The following is a 24,839-nucleotide window of genomic DNA, read 5'->3' on the forward strand; positions in this document are numbered from 1 at the left end:
ACTCTGTCACAAGCCTGCCAAATCCCGAATTCCCTCAAGGAAGTTGTCAGCTATGGGGCTGTGAAGGGTTATCTCCCAGCCAACCACAAAGATGGCTGCATGGGGCATGGAAAGCTGCCCCCTTCGCGCCCATCTCCCTGCTCCAACTGCCAGTCCCTGGCATGGGGGCTCTTGGCTGCAGGTCTGTGAAGGTTTATTACCCAAGCCAAGTGCTGAACAGGATGCCTGGGATGTTGATGGCTGCTCCCATCTGTGCTCTCAGCTGGCTCCAACTGCCCATTCCCCAGCGACTTTTTGCACCAAATGCACACCAGCCTTAAACACAATCTCTCAGTTTCTCCAATTACAGACTCTCTCTGGGTGTAGATGTCCCTGTCTAGCCGTTGGAACTCTGAACTGCTGTTCTGGAGTGCTTTCTGTCCTTTATCTAGTGTTTTCCATGGAGAATTTTGTTCTGTCTTTTCTAATCTGCCAGATTCCCAGAACTCCTGATTTCTTCTTGAAATTTTATAGTATAAGCTCCTACATTTAGATTTGTGTTTCTCTTTGAGTTAATTCTTGTGTTTTATATGGATAAAGGTCTAAATTCATCTTTTCATGTGGATATCAGATTGTTACATTAGAATAAGCTGTCGTTTTCCCATTGAATAATGTTTGAATTGTATTGACTATTGAATTCTCTTTAAATTGACTATAAAGTCATAGGTTTCTTTTTGGACTTTGTGTTTTTTTTATCTCTGTGTTTGTCTTTATACCAATACCACACTAGCTTTATAGTAATTATTAAAATCAAGTAATGCGAGCCCTGTTTGTTCTGCTTTTTCACAATTATTTAGGCTCTTTAGGTCCTTTGCATTCCTAATAAAATTTTTATATTAGCTTGTTAAGTGCTACTAAAAAAACCTAGTGGAATTTTGATAGGGTTTGTGTTGAACCTGTAGATCCTTTTTAACAGTATGGAGTCCTGCAGTCCATGATGTATTTCTCCATTTACTTAGGTCTTCTTAACTTCTCTTAGTATATTTTGTATGTTTAAGTGTATAGGTCTTATACACATTTTAAGTCTGTTCCTAAGTATTTTATTATGTTTCATGTGTTTGTGAATGGCATTATTTTATTAATTTCATATTTGGATTGTTCGTGGCTTATATGTTGACATACAGTTGCTTTTTTTATACTGACATTGCATGCTGGGCTTATTTTTTCAAATACCTCTTTTTTTGTACAGTCCATAAGATTTTCTACATAGGTGAACCTTTTTTCTGTGAATAAAGACATTTTTACCTCTTCCTTTCTAGTATCGATGCCTTCAATTTCTTTTTCTTATTGCACTGGCAGTTTCCATCCAGAACAGTGTTGAATAGAAGTAGTAAGAGTAGACATTCTCACCTTGTTCCTGAACTTATGGGGAAGACTTTCAGTCTTTGACCGTTAAGTATGATGTTAGCTGTTGGTTTCTCCTAGGTGCCGTTTATCAGTTTGAGGAAATTCCCTTCTATTCCTAGTTGGGAATATAGGAAAACAAATTTTAAAAGCTCAGGAGTTTTTATCAAGTAGTGTTATATTTTGTCAGATGCTTTTTCCATTTAATAAGATAATCAGTTGTTGGTTTTTTCCTACTTTTTTGGTGTATTATATTATTTAATTTTCTGATGTTAAACCAACCTTGCATTCCTGGGATAAACTCAGTTGTTCATGGCAGATAATCATTTGTATATGTTGTCATATTCTGTTTGCTTATATATTTTTTACAAGCTTTTTAATAGGTAGACATTTTCATGAATAATATTGGTCAGTAATTTTATTATGTTTTTTTTTCTTTTTTTGGTCTGGCTTTGGTATTAGGGTAATCCTGACCTCATAAAATAAATTAGGAAGTCTGTTTTCTAGAGAGTTTGTGTAGGGTTGGTATTCTCTAAATGTTAGGTATAGAATTCACTAGTGAAGTCATCAGAGCCTAGGCTTTTATTTGTGGGAAACTTTGTAGGTTGAAATTCAATTTCTTTACTTGTTAAGATCCATTCTGATTTTCTTTCTTCTTGAGTCAGTTTTGTTAATTTTTGTCTATTGAGAAATTTGTCTGTTTTGTCTAAAGTGTCTAATTTTTTGGTAGAAATTGTTAATATAATTTCTTTAAATTCATTTTAATTTCTATGGGCTCCTCAGTGATATTCCTTCTTTCATTCCTGATTTTTGTTCTTTGTGCCTTCTCTTTTTTACTTGGCTGTTAGCTCAGTAAGTGTTTGTCAGTACCAACTTTTATTTATTAGTTTCTCTTTTTTGTTTCACTGATTTATGCTCCACTCATTTTTTATTTCTTTTACTTTGGGTTTGATTTTTTTTTTTAATTTCTGGAGGTGGAAACTTTGTTGGTTTTATGTAATTATTCATGTTTAATAGAAGCATTTAAAACTATAAATTTCCCTCTTAGAACTGCTTTATATGCATCCCATAAAAAAATTGATAATGTTCTGCTTCATTTTCATTCAAGTTAATTTGTAGTTTCTCTCGTGATATCCTATTATGTTTATTTTTAAGCATTGGCTATTTTCCATATATCTTTCAATATTTGATTATGAATTTAATTTCCTTGTGGTTGGACAAGGTACTATGTATGATTTCAATACTTTAAAATTTATTTGTTTTATATCGTAGCATGTGGTCTATACCGGAGGATGTTTTGTGTGTACTTGAAAAGAATTTGTATTCTGTATTGTTAGGTGTAGTATCCTGCACCTTCAGTATTCTCACTGCTTTTGGTCTGATTGTTCTATCAGTTATGTAGCGATGATTATTGCAGTCTTAAACTATAATTGTTGATTTGTCTATTCCCTCTTTTAATTGTCAATTTTTACTTCCTATATTTTAAGCATCTGGTGTTAATTGCATACGCCTTTATAATTGTTACGTCTTCCTGATGCACTGGAATTTTTTCATTGACTATCCCTTTGTTTCTAGTACATTATTCTGCTGGTTGATTTTGTCTTGTTTAATTGGATTCTCCTATGGTCACTATTTTTGGGTGGTTATGTCTTTTTCCATCCTTTTACTTTCAGTCTGTTCATGTCTTTGAATTTAATGTGCATCTCTAGTAGATAGTGTGTAGTTGGATATTGTTTTTTTAATCCGGTTTTTTAATCCTGCATTTTGCATTTTGTTTGGAGTGGTTTCTTTTCCTTCTTTTCTGGTGTGTTCCTCTCATCCTGATGCCCTGATGCCCAGAACCTCAGCAGCTTTGGCTGGAACCTCTTCTTAGCATCACCAAATAGGTAAAACTGTAAGCCAGGAAATCTTACCTGACATGGGCATCCTATGTGTAGACAATACTGGATGGAGCAGTAAAGTGTTCTGTGCCATTTTTAAGGAACTGGCACGCCCTATGAAGGTAAAGGAGACTGGAGATTTTAGTGGCTGTAAGTGTATATTTCTTTCATATTTAATTTAGTTATGTGTCTAACAAGTATTTTCTAGAGTCATATTTTAATTTCTCTTGATTTTTTTTAGCATTATTTATTTGTTTTGTGTTTTTGGTGGTTGATCCAGAGCTTATAGAATGTATCTTTTGCTAAATCACAATCGCAATTTCTTTAAAATATTGTAACCTTGTTTTAATATATTACATTTTCTCTTGGTTTCTTGTTCTGTATTTGTCATATATATCTCTAAATTTTATAAATCTGGTAATGAAGCAATTAATTGCTTTTAAGAGTCCTTATGTTTTTGAAAATATTAGGAGAATAAAAGAGAAATACATATGTATGTGCATGCACACGTATAGATAACACCTGTGCAAGTTCGCACGGCCATGTAGTCTTTTATATTTATCTATGTTTACCCACATTGTTACTATTTCCAGTGCTTTCTGTTCTTTTCACTGGATTCAGGTTAACATCTGGAGTAATTTCCTTTCATCCTGAAAGATTAAAAAAATATTTTTAGCAGAGCAGGTCTGTTAACAATGACCCTTCACTTTTTGTTTATTTAGAAATGTCTTTTATTTCACCTTTGGTTTTGAAAGATACTGTCACTGGATATAGAATTCTCCATTGACAGTTTTTTCTTTCAACACTGAATATATCATTCTACTAACATTTTTCATTTTACTTCATTGTTTCTGATGAGAAGTCAGATTTAATTATAATGTTGTCTCTCCATATGTGTTGTTTTTTTCTTACTGCTTTGAAGACTTTCTTGCTGTCTCTGTCATTTTCCACTTTAACTATAATGATTCTAGGTGTGGGTTACTTGTTTTTTGTTTTTATTTCCCCTAGTTTCTTCTGCTTGGGTTCATTGAGCTTCTTGGATCTGTAGATTAATGTGTGTGTGTTTGTTTTTTTAAGAACAAATTCGGGAAGTTTTTCAGTGTTATTTTTTCAAATATTTCTCTGCCCCTTTTCGTTTTAGATCTTCCATTACATGTATATTGGGATGCTTGAGGTTGTCTCATAGGTCTCTGAGTATCTCTTTTTCTTCAGTTTTTCTCTCTTTAGATTTGATCATTTCTATTTGATCTACCTCCATCTTTACTGATTATTTCTTCTGCCATCCCGTATTTGCTGTTGAGCCCATCTAGTGGGTTTTTCATTTGTTATTGTACTTTTAACTATAAAGTTTTCATTAGTAACATTGTTATAATTTTGGTTTCTCTGAGCTGAGATTGCCTATTGAAGTATCATCTTACTTTCCTTTAATTCTTAAAATATATTTTCCTTAATTTTTTGGATGTGTTTCTGATAGTTGCTTTGGAGTCTTTGCTAAGTCCAACATCTGGGTCCATCCAGAGTAAGTTTCTTATGACTGATTTTTTTTTTTCTAAGTCTGCATCACATGTTCCTGTTTGTTTGTTTGTTTGTTTGCATATCTTCCATTTTTTTGTCAAAACTAGATAGTGTATTGTAGTACCTGTATTTTCAATTTTGTGTATATCTTTTATAATTCATATTTGATCATGTTTGGGTAACTTAATTTTTTTAATCACTTATTTCATTATTTGGGGTGAGGGCAGGGATGAATATTTTTATATCCCCATATCGATCATAAAACTTTTGAAGACTGGAACTCTATCTTAGTCAAGGAGTATCTAATGAAGTCCCAGCCTTAGTCCTGATTTCATGGTCTATATTGAAATACTTAACTCCATTGAATTTTTTTTTTAAAAAACAAACAAAATTCCTATATTGCCTTCTATAAGATTATGTCTTCTATAATAGAAGCCACCATAATTTTCAGGCAAGGACTTTTTTGATAAATATTACATTTTGGGAAGGAATATATACAGATTAACTTACTTATGAAACTCAAAAGAGAAAAACCTTCATTTTCTAGTCTTACTTAATCATTTATGTAGTCTGTCTCTATAGAAACTGACAGCAGAGGCTCTAAACTTCAGGGAACTCATCCACAGAACTGAAGGTGTTTTACTTGTTTGCAGGTAGTAGAGTGGAACCACTAGTAGTCATTGGTATTAGTAATTTGGTTACATTAACTCCCAGAGACATATTAAAGTTAAAATGTTCCTGTTCATTTAGGGTAGTACTTTTGAGATTTGTCAGAATAATTTTTAGTGCAATAGATTGTCTGTAGTAAAGAGAATAAGATACTTACATTCTACAAAGTCCATTAAGACAAGTTATTAGGGAAAATTTGTAGATAATTTATGTATTAATGAATAAAAATCAGAAAGCTTGTAGAAAAAGTTTTATAATCATCTTATTCTTATTGCTTTCACATTTTTAGGTATGCCATTGCATTGGCCTTAAGAGAAAAACAGCGTGTAATATTTACCAGCCCAATTAAGGCTCTGAGTAACCAGAAATATCGTGAAATGTATGAAGAATTTCAAGATGTTGGTCTTATGACTGGAGATGTTACTATTAATCCTACAGCTTCTTGTCTTGTTATGACTACAGAGGTAATTTATATAGCACCTCATCCATTTTTTACTTTTTAATTTAATTAACTTGTCTTCAGTTAGAACATCCAGTGTTTTATCAGTTGCTCTATATAAATAAAATGTCACACTTTACTATCTGAATACATTTATTTGAAATGGTAAAAGTTTGTCGTAAAATGGTCTAGTAATTATATAAATTTATTTCTAAATTGCCAGTATTTCTGTTATCTGTCATAAATATGGATAGAACTTTTTCTTCATCAAGTATCTTCAGAGGCCTGTCAGTAACATCAAAGTGTTTTCATGGCTTTGTATATATAGTTTCAGGCATATTCATGTAAGTAGTAATTCTTTTTCATGTGATTCTTTTCTTTTCCACCTGAGTTGATACAAATAGATAAATAACTTTAAAAAATATGTTGTATTATGCTTAGCTATTTCCCATAATCCCAGTTTGGTTTTGCGTATAGTTATAACATCTTATGTTTTGGACATGATTGGCTATCTTTACCATACTAAGTACTTTTGTACGTACTTGAATTATATCCTTGCATTTTATACATGCAAGCATATGGTACAATAGAGAGCATCAATTAGGTCTGGAGAGCCAGCCAAAGGCATTGTCACTTTTCATTTTGTTGTCTCAAGTAAGTTAATTTTGATAGTCAAAACTTTCTTCCATCTTTGGAGGATTTTCTTTAACTCCAGAATTAAGGATAAGGGGTGCTAGAAAATATCCATGTTGTGAAGAGAGAGAGACAGAAAAAAATAGACCAGATATGGGGGTCTAGCATGTTGGATAGACTATGATTATAAGTTGTTCTCATATCCTACGAAGTGTGGTTCTTGGAGTAGTTGCTGTGCACATAAGAAACTATTTTCATATTGACACATAGGAAGAGTAGAGGTGGTAATTATTTTCTACCTGGAATGTAGCTGATTTCTAACTGTTGAGAAATCATTTGAATTGTTTTTATGAGAAAAAGGAGTATTGTGTGGTTTATAAAATATATTAAAAGTATATAACCCCCTAAAATTATTTTCTTTCCTTGAAAAAATATTTCCTAAATTCCTTGTTAGAAAAAAAGAGTTTTGTTTAATTATTAGTTTTTATGCCACATCCCTACCAAATCTTTTATCTCTTCTTTAGATTTTGAGAAGTATGCTGTACAGAGGTTCTGAAGTTATGAGAGAAGTTGCTTGGGTCATATTTGATGAAATTCATTACATGAGAGATACAGGTATTGTTCATATTCTGTGGAGTTCTTGAAATTTGTGACACATATATCACCTTAAGACTGACCTTAGGAATTTTTTTTTTAATTTAATTTTATTGAGATTGTTCGCATACCATGCAATTATCTGAAGATCCAAAGTGCATAGTCAGTTGCCCATGGTACCATCATACAGCTGTGCATCCATCACCACAATTTTTTTATTCAATTTTTAGAACATTTTTATTACTCTAGAAAAGAAATAAAGACAAAAAAAAGAAAACTCAAATCCTCCCATACCCCTAACTGCCCCCCTGCTTCCATTATTGACTCATAGTATTGATATAGTGCATTTGTTACTGTTGATAAAAGAATGTAAAAAACAACTAACTGTAGTACCTAGTTTGCAATAGGTGTATTTTTTCGCTATATACCACTCTTATTATTAACTTCTAGTTATAGTGTCTTACATTTGTTCTAGTTTACGAGAGAGATTTCTAATATTTGTACAGTTAGTCAGTCACGGACATTGTCCTCCACAAGATTCACTGTTTTATATATTCCCATCTTTTAACTTCTAGCTTTCCTTCTGGTGACATATGTGACTCTAAGCTTCCCCTTTCCACCACATTCACACACCATTCAGCATGTTAGTTATTCTCACAATAACATGCTACCATCACCTCTGTCCATTTCCAAACACGTAAGTTCAACCTAGTTGAACATTCTGCTCATAATAAGCAACCGCTCCCCATTCTTTAGCCTTATTCTATATCCTGGTAACGTATATTTAATGTCTATGAGTTTACATATTATAATTCGTTCATATCACTGAGACCATGTGTTCCAGTTTGCTGATGCTGCCAGAATGCACCACAAATGGATTGCTTTTATAAAAGGGGGTTAATTTGGTTACAGAGTTACAGTCTTAAGGCCGTCAGGTGTCCAAGGTAAGGCATCAGCAATCAAGTCCCTTCAGTGGAGGATGGCCAATGGCATCCAGAAAACCTCTGTAAGCTGGGAAGGCACATGGCTGGCGTCTGTTCCAGAGTTCTCATTTCAAAATGGCTTTCTCCCACAACGTTCCTCTCTAGGTGTGTGCTTACTCCTGGGTTGTGTTCTCTGTAAGCTGCAGCTTCTCCAAAATGTCACTGTCATTTGCTCTGAGGTCCTTCTGTTTGTGTGAACTTTATAAGACTCCAGTGATCCAGTTAACACCTACCCTGAATGGGTGAGGTGACACCTCCAAGGAAGTTATCCAGTCATACATTTCACTCACAGTTGATTGAGTCACATCTCCATGGAAACACTCAATCAAAGAATTCCAATCTAATCAACACTAATACGTCTGCCCCACAAGGTTGCATGGCATTTTCGGGAACATAATACATCCAAACCAGCACACCACACAATATTTGTCTTTATGTGTCTGACTGACTTCACTCAGTATAGTACTCTAAAGGTTTCTTCATCCACCTGTTTTTTTTTTTAATATAAGATGGTTTTGTTCACCTCCATACTTTCTGTCCTAAGTAAACAATTGTTGTATAGTCACATATTTATGTATTCACCACCATCACCACTATCTATATAAGGACATCTCCATTTCTTCCACAAAGAAAGAGGAAAAGTCAAAGGTAGAGAGACAAAAGAAAAAGGAAAAAAAAAAAAAGACAGCTAAAAAGCAACAAAAGGAAAGCTCGAGTTAACCTGAAATAGAATAAGAGTCAGATGACATCACCAATGCCAAGAGTCCCATACCCCTCTCTTGTATCCCCCTCTTAAAGGCATTTAGCTTTGGTATATTGCCTTTGTTACATCAAAGGAAGCATAATACAAAGTTTCTGTTAATTATAGTCTCTAGTTTGCATTGATTGTAGTTTTGCCCCCATACCTCCCTATTTTTAACACCTTGCAAGGTTGACATTCATTTGTTCTGCCTCATGTAAAAACATTTGTACATTTTATCACAATTTTTCAGCACTCTAGGTTTCAAATTTATCACCCCACTTCCTTCTTGCCTCCATGGTTTCTACTGAGAAATCTGCATATAGTCTTACCAAGCTTACTTTGTATGTTATGGATCACTATTCTCTTGCTTCTTTCAAGTTCTCTCTTTATCTTTGACATTTGATAATCTGATTATTGTCTTGGCATAGGCCTATTCAGATCTATTCTGTTTGGGGTATTCTGCACTAATTGGTTCTGTCATTTTATGTCTTTTGTAAGAGATGGGAAATTTTCATTGATTATTTCCTTTATTATTGCTTCTGCCCCTTTACCCTTCTCCTCTCTTTCTGGGATACCCATGACACATTCATTCATGTGCTTCATGTTGTCATTCAGTTCCTTGAGACATTGCTCATATTTTTCCATTCTTTTCCCTATCTGTTCTTTTGTGTGTAGGATTTCAGGTGTCTTGTACACCAGTTCTTGAGTGTTTTCTTCTGCCTCTTGAGAGCTGCTGTTGTATGTCTCCATTGGGTTTTCAATCTCTTATGTTGTGCCTTTCATTTCCATAGATTCTGCCAGTTGTGTTTTCAAACTTTTGATTTCTACCTTATGTTTGCCCAGTGTTTTCTTTATATCCTTCATCTCTTTTACCATGTCTTCCCTGAACTCGTTGATTTGGGTTTTGATTTGATTTAGCATATTTCTTTGAAAATCTTTACTTGATTGTTTCATTAAAGTGAAAGAATATCTCAAATGTATCTTGATTGAGGTGTAAATTTGTTCCTTTGGGTGGGCCATATCTTCACTTTTCCTGTGTAGATTCTAGTCTGTTTTCTGATGTCTAGGCATCTGGTTTCCTTGGTTTCCCCAGTCAGACTTTTCCACGCCAGAATGGGTTCAGGTCTCACAGTGGGGTTATATTCAGTTTCAAATCTCCCTGCAGATGTGTCTTAGAGATTGACAGACTTTCCTGTGAGGTCTCTAGCTGCTGTGCTTTTCCTAACCTGCCCAGCAGGTGGCACCTTTCAGCCTGTTGCTCCTGACTGGTGTAAGGAGGTGTATCCCCTTTGGTTTCTGTTTTGTCTGTTTTCCTCCCAGGCTCTGAGGTCTGATTCTGAAGGGAAGACTGGTGGTAAAGTTGGTCCCCACCTGCTTCTTCTTAGGGAAGGTAAACCCCTAGGGGGTTATCATCTGCATTTGAGTTGTTGTCTCTTTGACTCAACATGTTATCTCCACGCCTGTCTGGGTCAGAATGCTGAGAACTGAAAATGTTTGAGGCTCACTGCACTGAAAATGGCTGTGGCTCTCTCCTCTGAGCACCTCAGGTTGAGAGAGAGAGAAAAGGGAGCAGAAAGTCCCCTTTTAGAGCCTGTCCATGGCCCCCCAATTTCACTCGTCAGCCAGAGGTAACACCTGGTCTTTTGGGCTCCCCCTCCTGGGACAGATGAGTCTTCTGGTTCTTTAAAGTCAGTCATCATTAAAAGCCTGTGTCTGCTTGTTGGGGGTTTGTAGCTTGTATTGAGCAGTCCACATTTGTTAGTTAAAACCCCACTTGGAACTGGGCTGAGCTATAGTCACTTGCTCGGAGAGTGCTGCTTTATACCACAGTGAGGTTTTGCAGCTCAGCCTGCAGTGAGGGGAGGGGGCTCCTGGCGCAGTTCTTCAGTTTTTACTTACAGATTTTATGCTGCGATCTCAGGTGTTCCTCCCAATCCAGGTTGGTGTACGATGTGTGGACACTCTCGGTTGTCCCCCAGCAGTTATTCCAAATTATTGAATAGTTGTTCCTGGTTGTTTATTAGTTGTTCCAGGGGACTAACTAAATTCCATTCCTCTTTATGCCACCATCTTACCCCCTCCCCCTGACCTTGGGAATTTTGAACAAGAAGTTGTTAAATTGTGCATTCGATTTTGGTGTGGCTAGAGTTCTCATAAACTTGTTTTCTTTAAATTGCCAGCAACATGATGTATTATTTTCGGTAAGATCTATTTTAAATACAGTTCCTCGAATGGTTACTTTTCCTGGGTGAGGAAATACAATTTCAAATTAAGCAAATGGAATCAAAACTAGTTAGCTTTAAATAGAGAGCTCTCTATTTAAAAATTCCTAAAACTTCTAGCTAACAAATTTGACTTTTCTGATTTTTTCAAATTATGTTAGTTTTTTAAAGCACTTTTTAAGTTAGACAGGAAATGCATATTTATGGTAAAAAATAAAGTGGAGATTATGAAATATCCATAAGAAAAAGGAAAAATTGTAGGTTTCCCTTTTCTTGGGCTTTTATACTATAATGTAAAAGTAAGTTTAGTTGAAATATTTAGGGGGCTATTATCAATGACATTTAAAAATTAAAATATCTAATCTGTACACACTTAGAATGTAGTTTTTATTTTTATAAGAAGTTATTTGAAACATTTAACCCTTTTCAAATTCACAAAATTAAGTTCTGAACAGAGTTGTTTTCGTTTTAAAATCATTAATCTTGTATTGATTTGTTTAGTTTAGGGGGATACTATGAAACTGGTTTTTCTGGGTTTTATTTTCCATATTAATACAAATTGACTTAGAGTTCTGCTGTTCATCACATTTTTGATCTCCAAAGGAGCTTGGGTACCATTTGGATGAAAAATGCTGTTTTGGTTTGTTAAGGCTGCTGGAATGCAGTATACCAGAAATGGGTTGGCTTTTTCAACAGAGTTTTATTAGGTTACAAATTTTACAGTTCTAAGACCATTGACATGTCCAAATTAAGGCATCAAGAAGAATATGCCTTCTGTTAGGAAAGGCTGCTGGCATCTGGGTTTCCTCTTTCACATGGCAATGTCTGCTGGTCCTTCTCTCCTGGACCTGAGTTTCAAAATGGCTCCCTCAGTTTCTGTGGGTCCTTGCTTCTCCTGGGGTGTTTTCTTTTCAAGCTCTCTGTCTTAAAGAATTGCAATGAAAAATTAAGAACCACCCTGAATGCTGAATGAGCTTGGTCACATCTCCATGGAAACAAACTAATCAAAGGGTCCCACCAAATAATAGGTCTGTACCCACAAGAATGGATTAAAATAACATGGCATTTTCTGGGGTATTTAACAGTTCCAAACCAGCACAGATGCCATATAGAATAATAGTAGTATATCTTCAAAATTTGTTGCTATAGTTTTGTACAAGCCTTTAACTCTGCTTCTCAAACTGAAATGGAAATACTGTCCCTCTTCTTTGTCACTTGGACTTCTGTCAGGCTCATCAAAGGGGATTCACCCAGAGCTGCTCTTTGCTAATTTGTTTTTTTTTTTTTTTTTTTTTTTTGAGTATATTGTGTTTATAGTTATTTGGTCTACTGAGTAAATTGATGGTGAGAACTAAAGTTGTTTTCAGTAAGGGCCTGTGGATAAAAATATCCTTGTATAAAGTGGACTGACTTTCTAATTATTGAGCTTGAGAAAAAATAATTTTATATACTGTCACTACAGAGACATAGAATTCCAAGGTATAATTTTTTTTTTTTATTTCAGAGCGTGGTGTGGTGTGGGAAGAAACTATTATTTTGCTTCCTGATAATGTACACTATGTCTTTCTTTCCGCTACCATTCCAAATGCGCGACAGTTTGCAGAATGGATTTGTCATTTACATAAACAGGTATTTTCTTTGCCTTTATTGATGTCTTCAATATTCAAATTATAGGTTTGCCTTACTATGTCCGGGAATCACAAAGAAATTTTAATGTGAAAATAGTCCTCGAATCAGGCATTTTATCAAAATCAACTGACTAGTTTTTAAAAAGTATTGATTTCTGAACCCTGTATCAAACCCAATGAATGAAAATCTCTGGGAGTAGAGCTTCAGAATCTCTAATTTTCAAAAATTCCTAAGTGGATCCTGATGATCTGCCAGGTTTCGAACCTTCTGTATTTACTCATACAATAAGCCACAAATACACAGTAGAGAATTTCCTCTAAGGCCTCAGTACTGCAAAAGCCTGGGCATCCTCTGAGCTTCTGATTCGATTTTATTATGTGAACACTGAAACTTTTTAATGTGGTTCTCTTTACTTATAGGCAAACCTATAACTTTTCTAGACCACCTTTAGCAGCTGCATAGCTCCTTACAGCAAGCATTTATTCATGTGTACTGAATTATTCTTGGTTTTATTTTCCTGCCCTTGTTTTTTTTTTTTTTACACTGACATCCTCATGAACTTATTTTTATGTTTTTAGGAACTCTCTAGTAGTATTTTGTAGCGTGTTCCCATGTTGCTTCTGTAGAATAGAAGCTCTGGAGGTGCTAGATCAATCTGCTGCTTTAGTAAGGTTTTGAAAAGTCTCCATGAGGCAGAAATATTCCCATTTTTCTTCCGAGAGCCTTTTCTATCATCATGTTACTGTGCCACAGAAACAGGCATACTTCTTATGTTATTCCATCTCTAGGGTATGGGTCCAGATCATTATTGAAGCTCACGTCATGTATTTGGCCTTGTTTAGGGAAATGGTAAGTTGAGAATAGAACAGTATAACCGAGTAGTCCTAAGCATTCCACTAAGTATAAATTTAGTAATCCTAAATTTTGCTGTAGTCTCAACGTTTAAAAAAATGTTTTCTCTTTTTGAAATGCTGAATTCAAAATTTTATTTCTCCGAGGTCTTTCATTTCTCCAAAGTCTTCTGTTTCTCCAAGTGTATTTAAAAATATACCCTTTTATTTTGAAGAAGTAAATTTTATATGTTTAATTATCTTTCTTTCTTTTTACAGCCTTGCCATGTAATTTACACAGATTATCGGCCTACTCCATTGCAACATTACATTTTTCCAGCAGGGGGAGATGGACTCCACCTTGTGGTTGATGAGAATGTAAGGGAGTGATTGTGATTCTTATATCTATCATGTCATACTGTATAATTTGTACCTTCATTTTTCCTTAATTTTTAACTAGAGAAGAATGATAGAGACCTATTTATTTTTTATCTTAAGTACTTTTGCAACCTAAAGTTGATTTTGTTTTTTTTTTCTGTATTTTCATTTCAAAAATTATATTTAACATGTCTTTTTCTTATGAACAAATTGGATTTCCCTTTTTTCCAAATATTTTTAAATGTCTAGAGAATGGGGGCTCTAGACATGTTTCATGTATTTCATGTTCTTCTTTTTCCAATTTTATTACCTCTTTATTTCCTCTTAACACATGATTTTTAATTATTTTACTGAACTTTATTATAATTATTACTTGTATTAAATTTTCATTATATGAGGAAGTTTTTGAGGTATGAAAAAATGTTTGAATTCTATGATTAAATGTTACTAAAATTACACTGAAAAAAAATCTATGATTCCAGGGTGACTTCAGAGAAGATAATTTTAATACAGCAATGCAAGTGCTTCGAGATGCAGGTGACTTGGCAAAAGGAGACCAGAAGGGGCGGAAAGGAGGAACAAAAGGTAATTTGACTTCTTTCACTTAGCAAGCATGCTATTTTCCCAGTTCATCCATATTGTATCGTGTATATTTCATTCCTTTTTATGGCCAAATAACATTCCATTTTATGGATATATATTACATTTTATTTATCCATTCATCAGGTGTTGGACACCTGAGTTGTTTCCACGTTTTGTCTTCTATGAATAATGGTGCTTTAAACATCTGTGTACAAGTTGTTTTTGTGTGGACGTAGGTTTATGTTTCTCTTGGGTAAATAGGTAGGAATGGAATTGCTGGGTCCTGTGGTAACTATATTTAACTGTTTGAGGAACTGGCAGACTGTTTCCAAAATGGCTGTACCATTTTACATTTCTACCAGCTATGTATAATGGTTCTAACTTCTCCTTGTTTTCACCAACACTTATTGTATGACTTTTTTATTCTAGTCATCCTAGTAGGTGTGACGTGGTATCATGGTTTGATTTACATTTCTCTGATGGCAAATTGATGTTGAGCGTTACTTTCATGTCTTATTGACCATTTTTATATCTTCTTTGGTAAAATGTCTCTTCAGATCCTTTATCCGTTTTTAAATTGTGTTTTTCTTTTTATTATTGGGATATGAGTTCTTTATATATTCTAGATACAAATCTCTTATCAGATATATGATTTGCAAATATTTTCCTCCATTCTGTGGGGCATCTTTCCACTTTCTTGATGGTATCCCTTGACTCACATAGGTTCTTATTTTGATGAAGTTCAAGTTATATATATTTTTATTCTGTCACTGTGCTTTTGTTGTCATAATTAAGAAGGCTTTGCCTAGTTTAAGGTCACAAAAATTTCTTCTGTATTCTCTTCTTAGAGTTTTATAGTTTTCATTTTTATATTTAGCCCTCTGAACCATTTTGAGTTAATTTTTGTGTATGGTCATCTACTGTTTGTACAGGACCATCAAATGTGTTCAAGATTGTGAAGATGATTATGGAAAGAAATTTTCAGCCTGTAATTATTTTCAGTTTTAGTAAGAAAGATTGTGAAGCGTATGCTCTTCAGATGACCAAATTAGATTTCAACACAGGTATGACATAATTTCATTAAAATTTAATGTTATGTGAAAATGAGTGTAAAATAAATTTATAATAATACATTTATCTATTGAGTATTACTGGGATATTCATTTTTCCTTACAGTTACAATAGTAGGTACTCAGTACATTTATAAAAGCATTTGAGAAGCCAAGCCCTGACTTATCATATCTTTCCTTTGCTGTCTTCTAAAGAAAGATAAAAGTACCCTCCTGTATGTAAAATCTAATGAAACCTACCAAGAAACATTAGAATCATGCCTTCGTATACTTACTTGCCAGAAGCTCCTCAGTTATTGTGGCTCTCTATCAGACTATTTAATGGTAGATCTCTTGGTCCAGCCACCTTCCATGCAGAAGGTACTCTGCTTCGTATTTATAGAATCCAAACTAGGAAGACCTGCCCTTTACCTAATTCTGCTATAGTTCTCAAAGTAAGGTAACTTTTAGCAAATTAATAAATTATTTCCATACATTAACTGTATATGTAATTCACCTGATGTCACACAGCTAATAATAGAACACCTCGGTCAAGAAATGCAGTGTGCTGAATACCAACCCAGCTGTCATTCTAGTAACTACCAGTGCTAAATATGCTTAAAGTTGCAGAATGTTCTATATTGATTAATTCAACAAGAATTTATTTAGTGCTGTTTGATACCTGTACAAGAAGTCAGTGTAATGGTTAAGAACATGGGCTTTGGAATTATGGCTCTAATAGTTAATAGCAATGCCAGTTATTTACTCTGTTCACTTTCCTCAGCAGTAACAGGCAGATAATAATAGTTACTGTGTCTTGTAATTGTTAAACTTAAATAAGGTAATTATTTGAAGAGCATATAGTGTAGTTTATTGTTATTGTGGGGTTTTTTTTTTTTAATAAGAGGACTTTTTTGTGGATTGAGTATACTACTAGATAATGTTTTTAGAGGCAGTGAATTATCTTAAATTATTATGTGGCAATTTTTATCTAACTTCCTTTTGACCATCTTAAAATACTACTCTCTGCTTCTCCTCTTTTGCTCTTCTTTCTTCATTTGTTTGGTATCACTGACTCATTATGACATTTTTGTACCCCTGGATTTTGTCTCTTAGATGAAGAAAAGAAAATGGTTGAAGAAGTATTCAGTAATGCAATTGACTGCTTGTCCGAGGAAGATAAAAAGCTACCTCAGGTGAGTGTTTAACATCATTAAGTAAAGTGTGGATAGTAAAAGGTAGTATTTAGTCGCTTTGCATTTCCTGGTTTTGCCCTTTTTTGCAAATTGCAGCAAATAGTTGCTGTGTGCACTGAAACGATACCTTGATTTATATTTTAAGTGTCTGGAAGTGACACAAGGAAAGAATTGCTGTCTAAAAGAAATTTTCACTGAAAATCCTCATTTTAAGTAGTTAAATTTCTTAATTCATAAGGCTACCAAACAAGTAGCATTGTGAAGTTCATCTAATGAAACATATATATTTAGTAAGGAATTTAATGTCTACTTTGCTTTAATCAAGTGTTTTTTCTCCTTTGGCCATTTATTTGAACTGCCTGGAGAGTTCTAAAGAATACTGCATGCCACTCCCAGAGATTCTTATTTAATTGGCCTGGTTTGTGTCTTTGTCGTTAGAATCTTTAAAAGGCCCCTCAGCTGATTCTAATGTACAGCCAAAGCTAAGAACTGCTTTAATCCTATCCCATATATGAAAGTTTTGTTTTGTGAAAAGTAAAATTGGGAATCATACTCTGCTTTACAAATGAATGCTTTGTTTTATAAATGATTTAGAGTCTAAGGACTGAATCTTGTCTTCTTACATTGTTGTATGCTAGCACAGTTCTAATAGTAGGTACATAATGGTACTTTATATAGTGTTAATGAGAATTAATTCTTCCATAATGCATTCATTTTTAAATGAGGTACATATTTTTATGAAATATGTATATTGTTATCTTTTAACCTTATTTTATGCAGATGCAAACATTGTCCTCATAGCTTGTAACTTTTTTGGAGGAGATGAAGTGATGCTAGAAAATTTGAATGAAGCAGCTCAGTCCTTGTAAAGTGTATTGAAAGCAAAATGACATTCCTTTCATGTTAAAGAGAGGCCAGAATTATATTGTGTTTTGAGTTTAATAATTGATATGAATATAGGTTTGGGTTTTGCTTTTATTCTCAAAAGGCTATAAAACCTCTTCTTTAAATACAGAGCATTTTTCTTGATTGAATTATCCTTTTTTTTAATTTAGCATTTCTAATTTACTCATCCTCACAGCATTGTAAAATACAAATTATTCCAAAATCACAGGTTGAACATGTTCTTCCTCTTTTGAAACGGGGGATTGGTATTCACCATGGTGGTTTACTTCCTATTTTGAAGGAAACTATTGAAATTCTCTTTTCTGAAGGATTAATAAAGGTATGATATTATATCTATTTGTATGCCTCAGAACTGTTTTCTATGAACCATTTGAAAATTATAGAGAACACTGTTTATAGGCAGTTATGTATATATATGTGTGTGCATGTGTGTGTTTGTCATATGGCATGATTTAAATGATAAGCTTGATTTTTATTCATAGCATTGTACTTCAGAAATTTTTGGTTGTAAGTAAAAGAGTAATTTTTTCCTATTCTAGTCTTAAAGTAAGACATAGTAACACCATTAGATATGATGTGGCATTTTGGAAAAGGTGCTATTTTGAATTCTAGACATGACGATTGATTCTATAAGTGATCTCCTTTCTACAAGCAGGTTAAAAGGATGATCTTAGAGAAGACAAGGAGAAGTTCTGATTAGACTTAGGAAAAAGAGTTCTGAGGCTGTTCTAATTTAAACCGTAGAAAATCTGGTTTAAAAAAAAAAATAAAGTTTATCTATGTCCAGAAATGGGGTATTAAAAATGGGAAAGAAATTCAAAACACTCGTAAGCCTATATGTATCACCCTGACTGTGTTAGGTTTAGAATCAGACTAAATTTTGAAATATCATTATTAGAGACTATTATGAGACCCTCAGCACTAGGTAGAATATTTGAAAGAAATCTAATCAGCCTGAAAAATCTACTTTGAGGTATTTTAGCATTTTAAAATAATTCATCGCTATTTGTTCCTGGGTCATGGTAAGACACTGTTGTTATTCCTTTCTGGACATTGTGTATTTGCTGATTTCTACTTTTAAAGAATCTTTCTTTTTAAATATGTGATACTTTTTAATTGTTCAAATAGAACAATTGTCCATAAATTTAAAAATGAAAAACCATCCTTCCTCTTCACATCCCAAAATATCCACTAGCATACATATAAATATAGACATGGATTATTTTTATCTTCTTCCCTATTGATGAAAAATTGGGTATTTAATAGTATTTAAGTTACTTGTGCATACATCTTTGTGTGCTTATACCACTATTTTTGTTAGTTAAGTGTTAGAAGTGAAATTAAGGAGCCACTGATTCTTATCTTCCCTCAGAGCTCCTAAAGTCAAAGTGGTCCCCCAAATGGCTGCATCATCAGTCAAGAAGCCTGGAAATTTCCACAGTCTAAAACTTTGTTCATTAGACCAGTGGTATTCTCTCCAGTTATAACCACTGGAAATTTATGGATGTTTTCCCTAATTTTTTAAGTTTCTGGAATGCAAGGGTCTTTAAGTATTATTTAATAAACTTATATGTAAAGTAAGATACATCTTCTAGGAATAGCATGTTGTTTGTTTTATTTTTGCAAGGGCTAGTTAATGACTAAAAAAAAACTAGTGGTATGTTTATTTACACTTGAAAATTATAAAACTAGTTTTTCAGCTTGAAATATGTTTATATAATTACTCATTTATTTAGGCCTTATTCGCCACAGAGACTTTTGCTATGGGAATTAACATGCCAGCTAGAACTGTTTTATTTACAAATGCCCGCAAATTTGATGGGAAGGATTTCCGATGGGTAAGTTAATAGATATTATTGAAATAGTTTTCATCTTAAATTGTTTTACGCAAGGTAACTCTGGCTCATGTAATGAAAACATTTTAACATTTTATAATCAAACTTTAAATGATTATAACTGTGAATTGTTTATCAAATTTACTTGTTTTCCTTTTTGGAATTTTTATTTTAAGGCTTGTAATGATCTAGGGAAAGGATGATAATTATAGGAACATGATTTCTGGGCCACAGCAACATTTGTTAGAACCATCCCTGCGGCTCAGGAATATGCTTGGTGGGGGCGGGGGGTGGGGTGGGCTGCGATCACTTAAATTTGAAGCCAGGTAATTATGTTGGTCCAGTCAGCAGCAGAAGGTTATATGATGGGGAATGATAGTTAAATAAGTGACTCAAAAATGGTCCTGAGATTAACTCATTCAATTTCTATGTGTGCATTTTGGCTTTCTTCAAGCAGGAGATAGCCCTTGGGACTTTATAGGTCACTATTTCATAGCTTATAAGGTTCTCTATTTGCCTTTGGCTACCAGTTTCCTTTCCACTCTAACAAACTGCTTTTGTAGGGAAAGGGGCCCTGCATTGTTGTTTATTCTAGCAGAGTGTTTACTCAGGAATTGCGGTCTTTTTTTGGTTAATCTTTGAATTGTTCAGTTCCAGATACTCAAGAACTTGTACCTGAATGAATACAAAGTGATCAAGGTTTCAGATTCCCTAAAATTCTGTCTTTAGCCAAAAAAAGACTCATTTAGTTGAGATGGAGATAAGTGTACAAATGATTCACGAGTGCTTTAAAGTGTTTTAAATATATCTAGAATTACCTTTCCTTTCAAGTTTAAGGGATTTAAAGCATCTCTACTGTGGTGGCTGCAGTTCTAGTTCACTGGTTTAGCCTTAATATTTAAAATAGGGATTCTAAGTATTTTGCACATACCTCTTTTCCAAGACAGAAGGAAAGAGAGAAAGTTGGGAGCATGGGTGAAATAGAGTACTGGAGAAAAGAGTAAATCCTTAATCCACAGGCAAGTAACCCATTCAGCAAACGATTACCAAACTTCAGCTTTCAGCCCAGAAATATGGTGGGGTCTGGGATGCTAAAATTAAGAAGAAAATTGCTACTTTAGAAAAGCTTTGAAGTCTCTTTGCTTTAAACTTTAAAGTAGCAGGTGTAAGTTTACACATATGTGAGTAGAAGAGCTCAATAAAATGTTATAGTGGATATTCTGCTTGACAGGAAGTCAGTTGTACATAAGGGTGTCAGGAAGGCTTCGTAGAGAAGGCAATCCCTAAACTGACAGATGGGTAAGTACTAGCTAGGCAGGCAGTAGAGCATTGACAGGAGTGAAAAACAAGTGATGGAAGAACGATTCTAGTTTGAGTATCCAGGGTGAGCCAAGGACTCTTGTGGTCTGACATTTAGAAAAACTTATAAGTAGGCAACTATTCCTTTTTAACCATTTGTCCTTGAAAGTGGTGAACACTTTTCTGCTTGGAAAATTTTCAGGCAGTAATTAACAATCATCAAAACATAGAAAAGAACCCATAGTAGAATTTAAAGGTGAAGTATTTTTCTTTATTTGTTGTATTTTAAAATGTGTTGAGCTACATACAAAAGAGAAACTTGAGTATAGTAAGGAAATGCCATTTCTCTGTAGAAATTTTGACATAACCTTCAGGAATTTTCTGTAACCTGTAACTTTTTAAGTTTGATGAAGGCTAATCCATGAAGAATATGATTTTAATTGTAAAGCAGTAGAAAGTATTTCATACATGTTTTGCATTTTAAACTAATGTAAAATTTTTAATTCTCCATAATATGTCAGTTTAAAGTTCCTTAGGTCTCTGAATATACTTGATGCCACAAGAAAATAAATAAATAAATCTTTCTTTGAGTTTACTTGCTCCCTGGTATCTCCTTGCCCATTTGTGAGTAGTACATAGACCCCAGGGTAGGGGTGAGTTGTGCAATGGATAATTAAATTTAAGAAAGGAACCTTTTGTTGATTCAGGATCATAATTATAAAATTAAAACATTTTAATTTTATGATTAAATTAAATTTTATAATTAAATTTAATTATACTTGATGTATCCACAGTCATTGTTTAAAGTATTTATTTTTAGAGCTTTGAATTATGTTCCTTTAGAGCTGGAAGGGACTTAAAAACCACTTCGTTGCTTTATAATCATATAGTGGATATGAGGAGTTTAATTTTATAATCATATAGGGATATGAGGAGCTTAATTTTCCACAATAGGAAGAAACTTCTAATCGCTCCACACATATGCAGTGTGCCATAGTCTAATGATGCCCTGTTGAAATTTTTATGGACTTTTGAAATGATCTTTTCTGATCTTCATAGGGTTGGCATTATTTTTTTAGTTTTTGCTTGTTTTTTTTTTTAGGTCCCTTCCTCACTCCCAGGTTGTCAGTTCTGTTTCTGATGCTATTAGTATGACTTGTAGGATAGTAGCTCCTGACTCTTTTCTTAAGTCACAAGTTTCTTTTGAGAATCTGAAAACTCTGGACCCTTGGCATAGGAGAAGAATGCACATGTACTTAAACTTTGCTTAGTGTTCATATGGTTCACTGCCACCCCGAAAGCTTATACATGAAAGATTACTAACCCTCCTCCACTAGGTTGCTCTTAGTAGGAAAGAGACTACTAAACTCCAAGGATATGTATGGAGAATATAGGAGAGAATTGTGCCTTAAAAAAAAAGTTACTGTTTTTATTAATCTAATTTTGCAGATTAAGAAAATTTATTATGATCAAGCCAGGACTTATATTTTGTTGAGTTTGGGTTATTGTTTGCTTTCTTAGAAATTTCTGTTTGCCAGAATATCTAGCTCAAAAGTACTTTTTATGCCCACCAACTAGCCAGTGTATCCCTGTAGCCATGGTGAATTTAAAAGCATAAAAGTTATCTTAAGTGTTTTGTATTTTTGCACTTGTATTTAAACTCTTGTAAGTATTAATGTTGTTTTTATCATGTTTTCTTTCTTAGAATATTTAGCTTGTGTTTGTATATTTTATAAGAAAATGTTTAAGAGAATGGTTTTTGCCAGGCTTTCTCCTAACCTTAGAATCTTAATTATGTTAATTATGTTCATTCAGATTTCCTCTGGTGAATACATTCAGATGTCTGGTCGTGCTGGAAGGAGGGGAATGGATGATAGGGGAATTGTAATTCTTATGGTGGATGAAAAGATGAGTCCAACAATTGGAAAACAACTACTTAAGGTAATCAAATTAAGATTCTGTCCCTTCAACAAGACTTCTAGAAACATACTTCAGGAGCCACTTCAAAATTAGTTGCATCAGTTCACATACCTTTCTAAGTGGATGAATTAATTTATTAAACTGTCTGGACTTGTGGAGGTAGAAGAGAGTGGTTGTCCAAAATACTGATATGGTATGCCCTACTTCCTTTTCTGATAGATGAAGAGAAGCTCATGTAGCAGAGGGGCAGATACAGAGGTATCTTAAATTTAGGGGAAAAAGTAAACATTTCTTCCCTTTCTGGGAGTCTTCACACCCTTTCCACTGCATGGTACACCACTAAATTGACTCTGCAGTCTACCATTCTAATTTCTAATTCAGCCTATTTAATGGATTATAAATATCCCAGTCATAATTGAAATTTTATGCTTTATTTAGATTTAGCATATTCATTTCAGTTGGTTAGTGTTTATAAGTGTTTTGGAAGATCTAGGATTTTTATTTTTGTTTTATTTTGAAGAGTTTCTCAAGGAAGTTTAACCTGGGTGCTTTCCTTTTCCATGTTGTAAGAAGTTGTTAAACAAATCCTTGTAGAAAGCTGTTAATAAAATAGAAACTTAACACTTAACTAAAATCACAATAATTCCCAGCTCATTAGCTTTTTAAAATGAAGGATCATAACATGTTAGACATACTGAGGTCTGTATCTCTCTGAAATATACTGTGCTTACTTTCTCTTCTAAGAGTTGGGAACTGTGTAGAGAATTTGAGGTATGGCTGTGGGAAGCCTGGTATTTCAAAGCAAAAATAGGTAAAGGCGTGTGTGAAGACAAAGCTTGCTTCAACATTTTCATAGTGATCATATGATTTCTTATTTTCCTTTTTGAAGACTAGCACATGGAAACTTATTTTTAAGCATCTCTATAACTTTAGTTCTTCATGGAAGAAAATTAAGACTGAAAATTTGTATATTTCTTCTTTAAATCATGTCAGACAAAATAAGCATTACTTTTCTTTCCTTATACTCTATGTGTGGAAAGAAGAGAATCAGGTTGCCAAACTGTAGGAGGTAGTGTTTTGATAATAGCCTTTGGTTCGTTTAGTAGTTTTTTCTTTCAATTTACTTGATATCTTTAGATTTGTTACCCTGTCAGTATAAAGTTCTATAGTATTTTTCACAGCTTTATTGAGATATTTTCACATACCATACAATTCATCCATTTCCATGGTTTCTAGTATATTCACAGAGTTTTGAAATCATCACCACCATTAATATTTTTTAGCTCTATTGCTGAGTGTTTATTAATATTATGTAACAATAAGCCAGTATATATTACAAATAAAGGAATAGCCAGCTAGAAATAATTTTTATATCATAGTGTGTTCTTTTTAAAAACAAAAGTATATGTAGTTTTATTTGAGTTTAAACCAAAAATAGTAAACAAAATAAGAATAGAGTAAAAGTTGAATTTCTTACACTTTCTAAAAAAAAATTTAGAGAATTTGTGGGTTTAAAGAACAATCATGCATAAAATACAGGAGTTCCATACACCACCCCACCACCATCACTTGCATTGGTGTGGAAAATTTGTTACAGTTGATGTTAACACTTTTTTTTGTAATTCTGTTTTTTTTAACAGTAGTTACATTTGTCACAATTAATGAAAGATTATTAAAGTAGTGCTATAACTATTGTCCATTGTTTACATGGGGGTATTTTCCCCCCATATTCCCGACCTATTTTAAATGTTTTTTCATGCTTGTCTATTTTTTAACTCATCTACTTACACACTGGATAAAGGGGGTATCAGTCACAAGGTTTTTACAATCACACAGTGAACAACCATTAAATTTAGAACGTTTACATCACCTTGAAATGAAACCCTGTATCCATTAACAGTCACTCCTCATTTCTTCCCAAACTCCCCTCTAACCCCAAGCCCTAGGCAATCACTAATCTATTTTATGTCTCTATAGATTTGCATACTCTGGACATTTCATATAAATGGAATCATGCGATGTGTGGTCTGTTGTGACTGGCTTCTTTCACTTAGCATGTTGTTTTGAAGGCTCATCCACATTGTAGCATGTATTAGTATTTCATTCCTTTTTTATGGCAAAATGACATTCCTTTGTTTGCATACATCACATTTCA

General features: G+C 33.8%; 1 protein-coding gene across 4 annotated transcripts in view; it reads left to right on the top strand.

The window, feature by feature from the left end:
- MTREX (Mtr4 exosome RNA helicase) overlaps positions 1-24,839 on the top strand; it is a 144,657-nt gene that overhangs the window by 44,032 nt on the left and 75,786 nt on the right. For all 4 annotated transcript variants that reach the window (XM_037798848.1, XM_037798850.1, XM_037798849.1 and 1 more), the window contains 10 exons: positions 5,737-5,911; positions 7,044-7,134; positions 12,565-12,689; positions 13,799-13,897; positions 14,380-14,482; positions 15,412-15,543; positions 16,645-16,724; positions 17,839-17,949; positions 19,367-19,468; positions 22,580-22,705. In XM_037798848.1, the coding sequence (XP_037654776.1) occupies positions 5,737-5,911; positions 7,044-7,134; positions 12,565-12,689; positions 13,799-13,897; positions 14,380-14,482; positions 15,412-15,543; positions 16,645-16,724; positions 17,839-17,949; positions 19,367-19,468; positions 22,580-22,705 (1,144 nt within the window). The remainder of the gene's footprint in view (positions 1-5,736; positions 5,912-7,043; positions 7,135-12,564; positions 12,690-13,798; positions 13,898-14,379; positions 14,483-15,411; positions 15,544-16,644; positions 16,725-17,838; positions 17,950-19,366; positions 19,469-22,579; positions 22,706-24,839) is intronic.

Source organism: Choloepus didactylus, chromosome 11, assembly GCF_015220235.1.
Source record: "Choloepus didactylus isolate mChoDid1 chromosome 11, mChoDid1.pri, whole genome shotgun sequence".
In the NCBI taxonomy this organism is placed as follows: domain Eukaryota; kingdom Metazoa; phylum Chordata; class Mammalia; order Pilosa; family Megalonychidae; genus Choloepus; species Choloepus didactylus.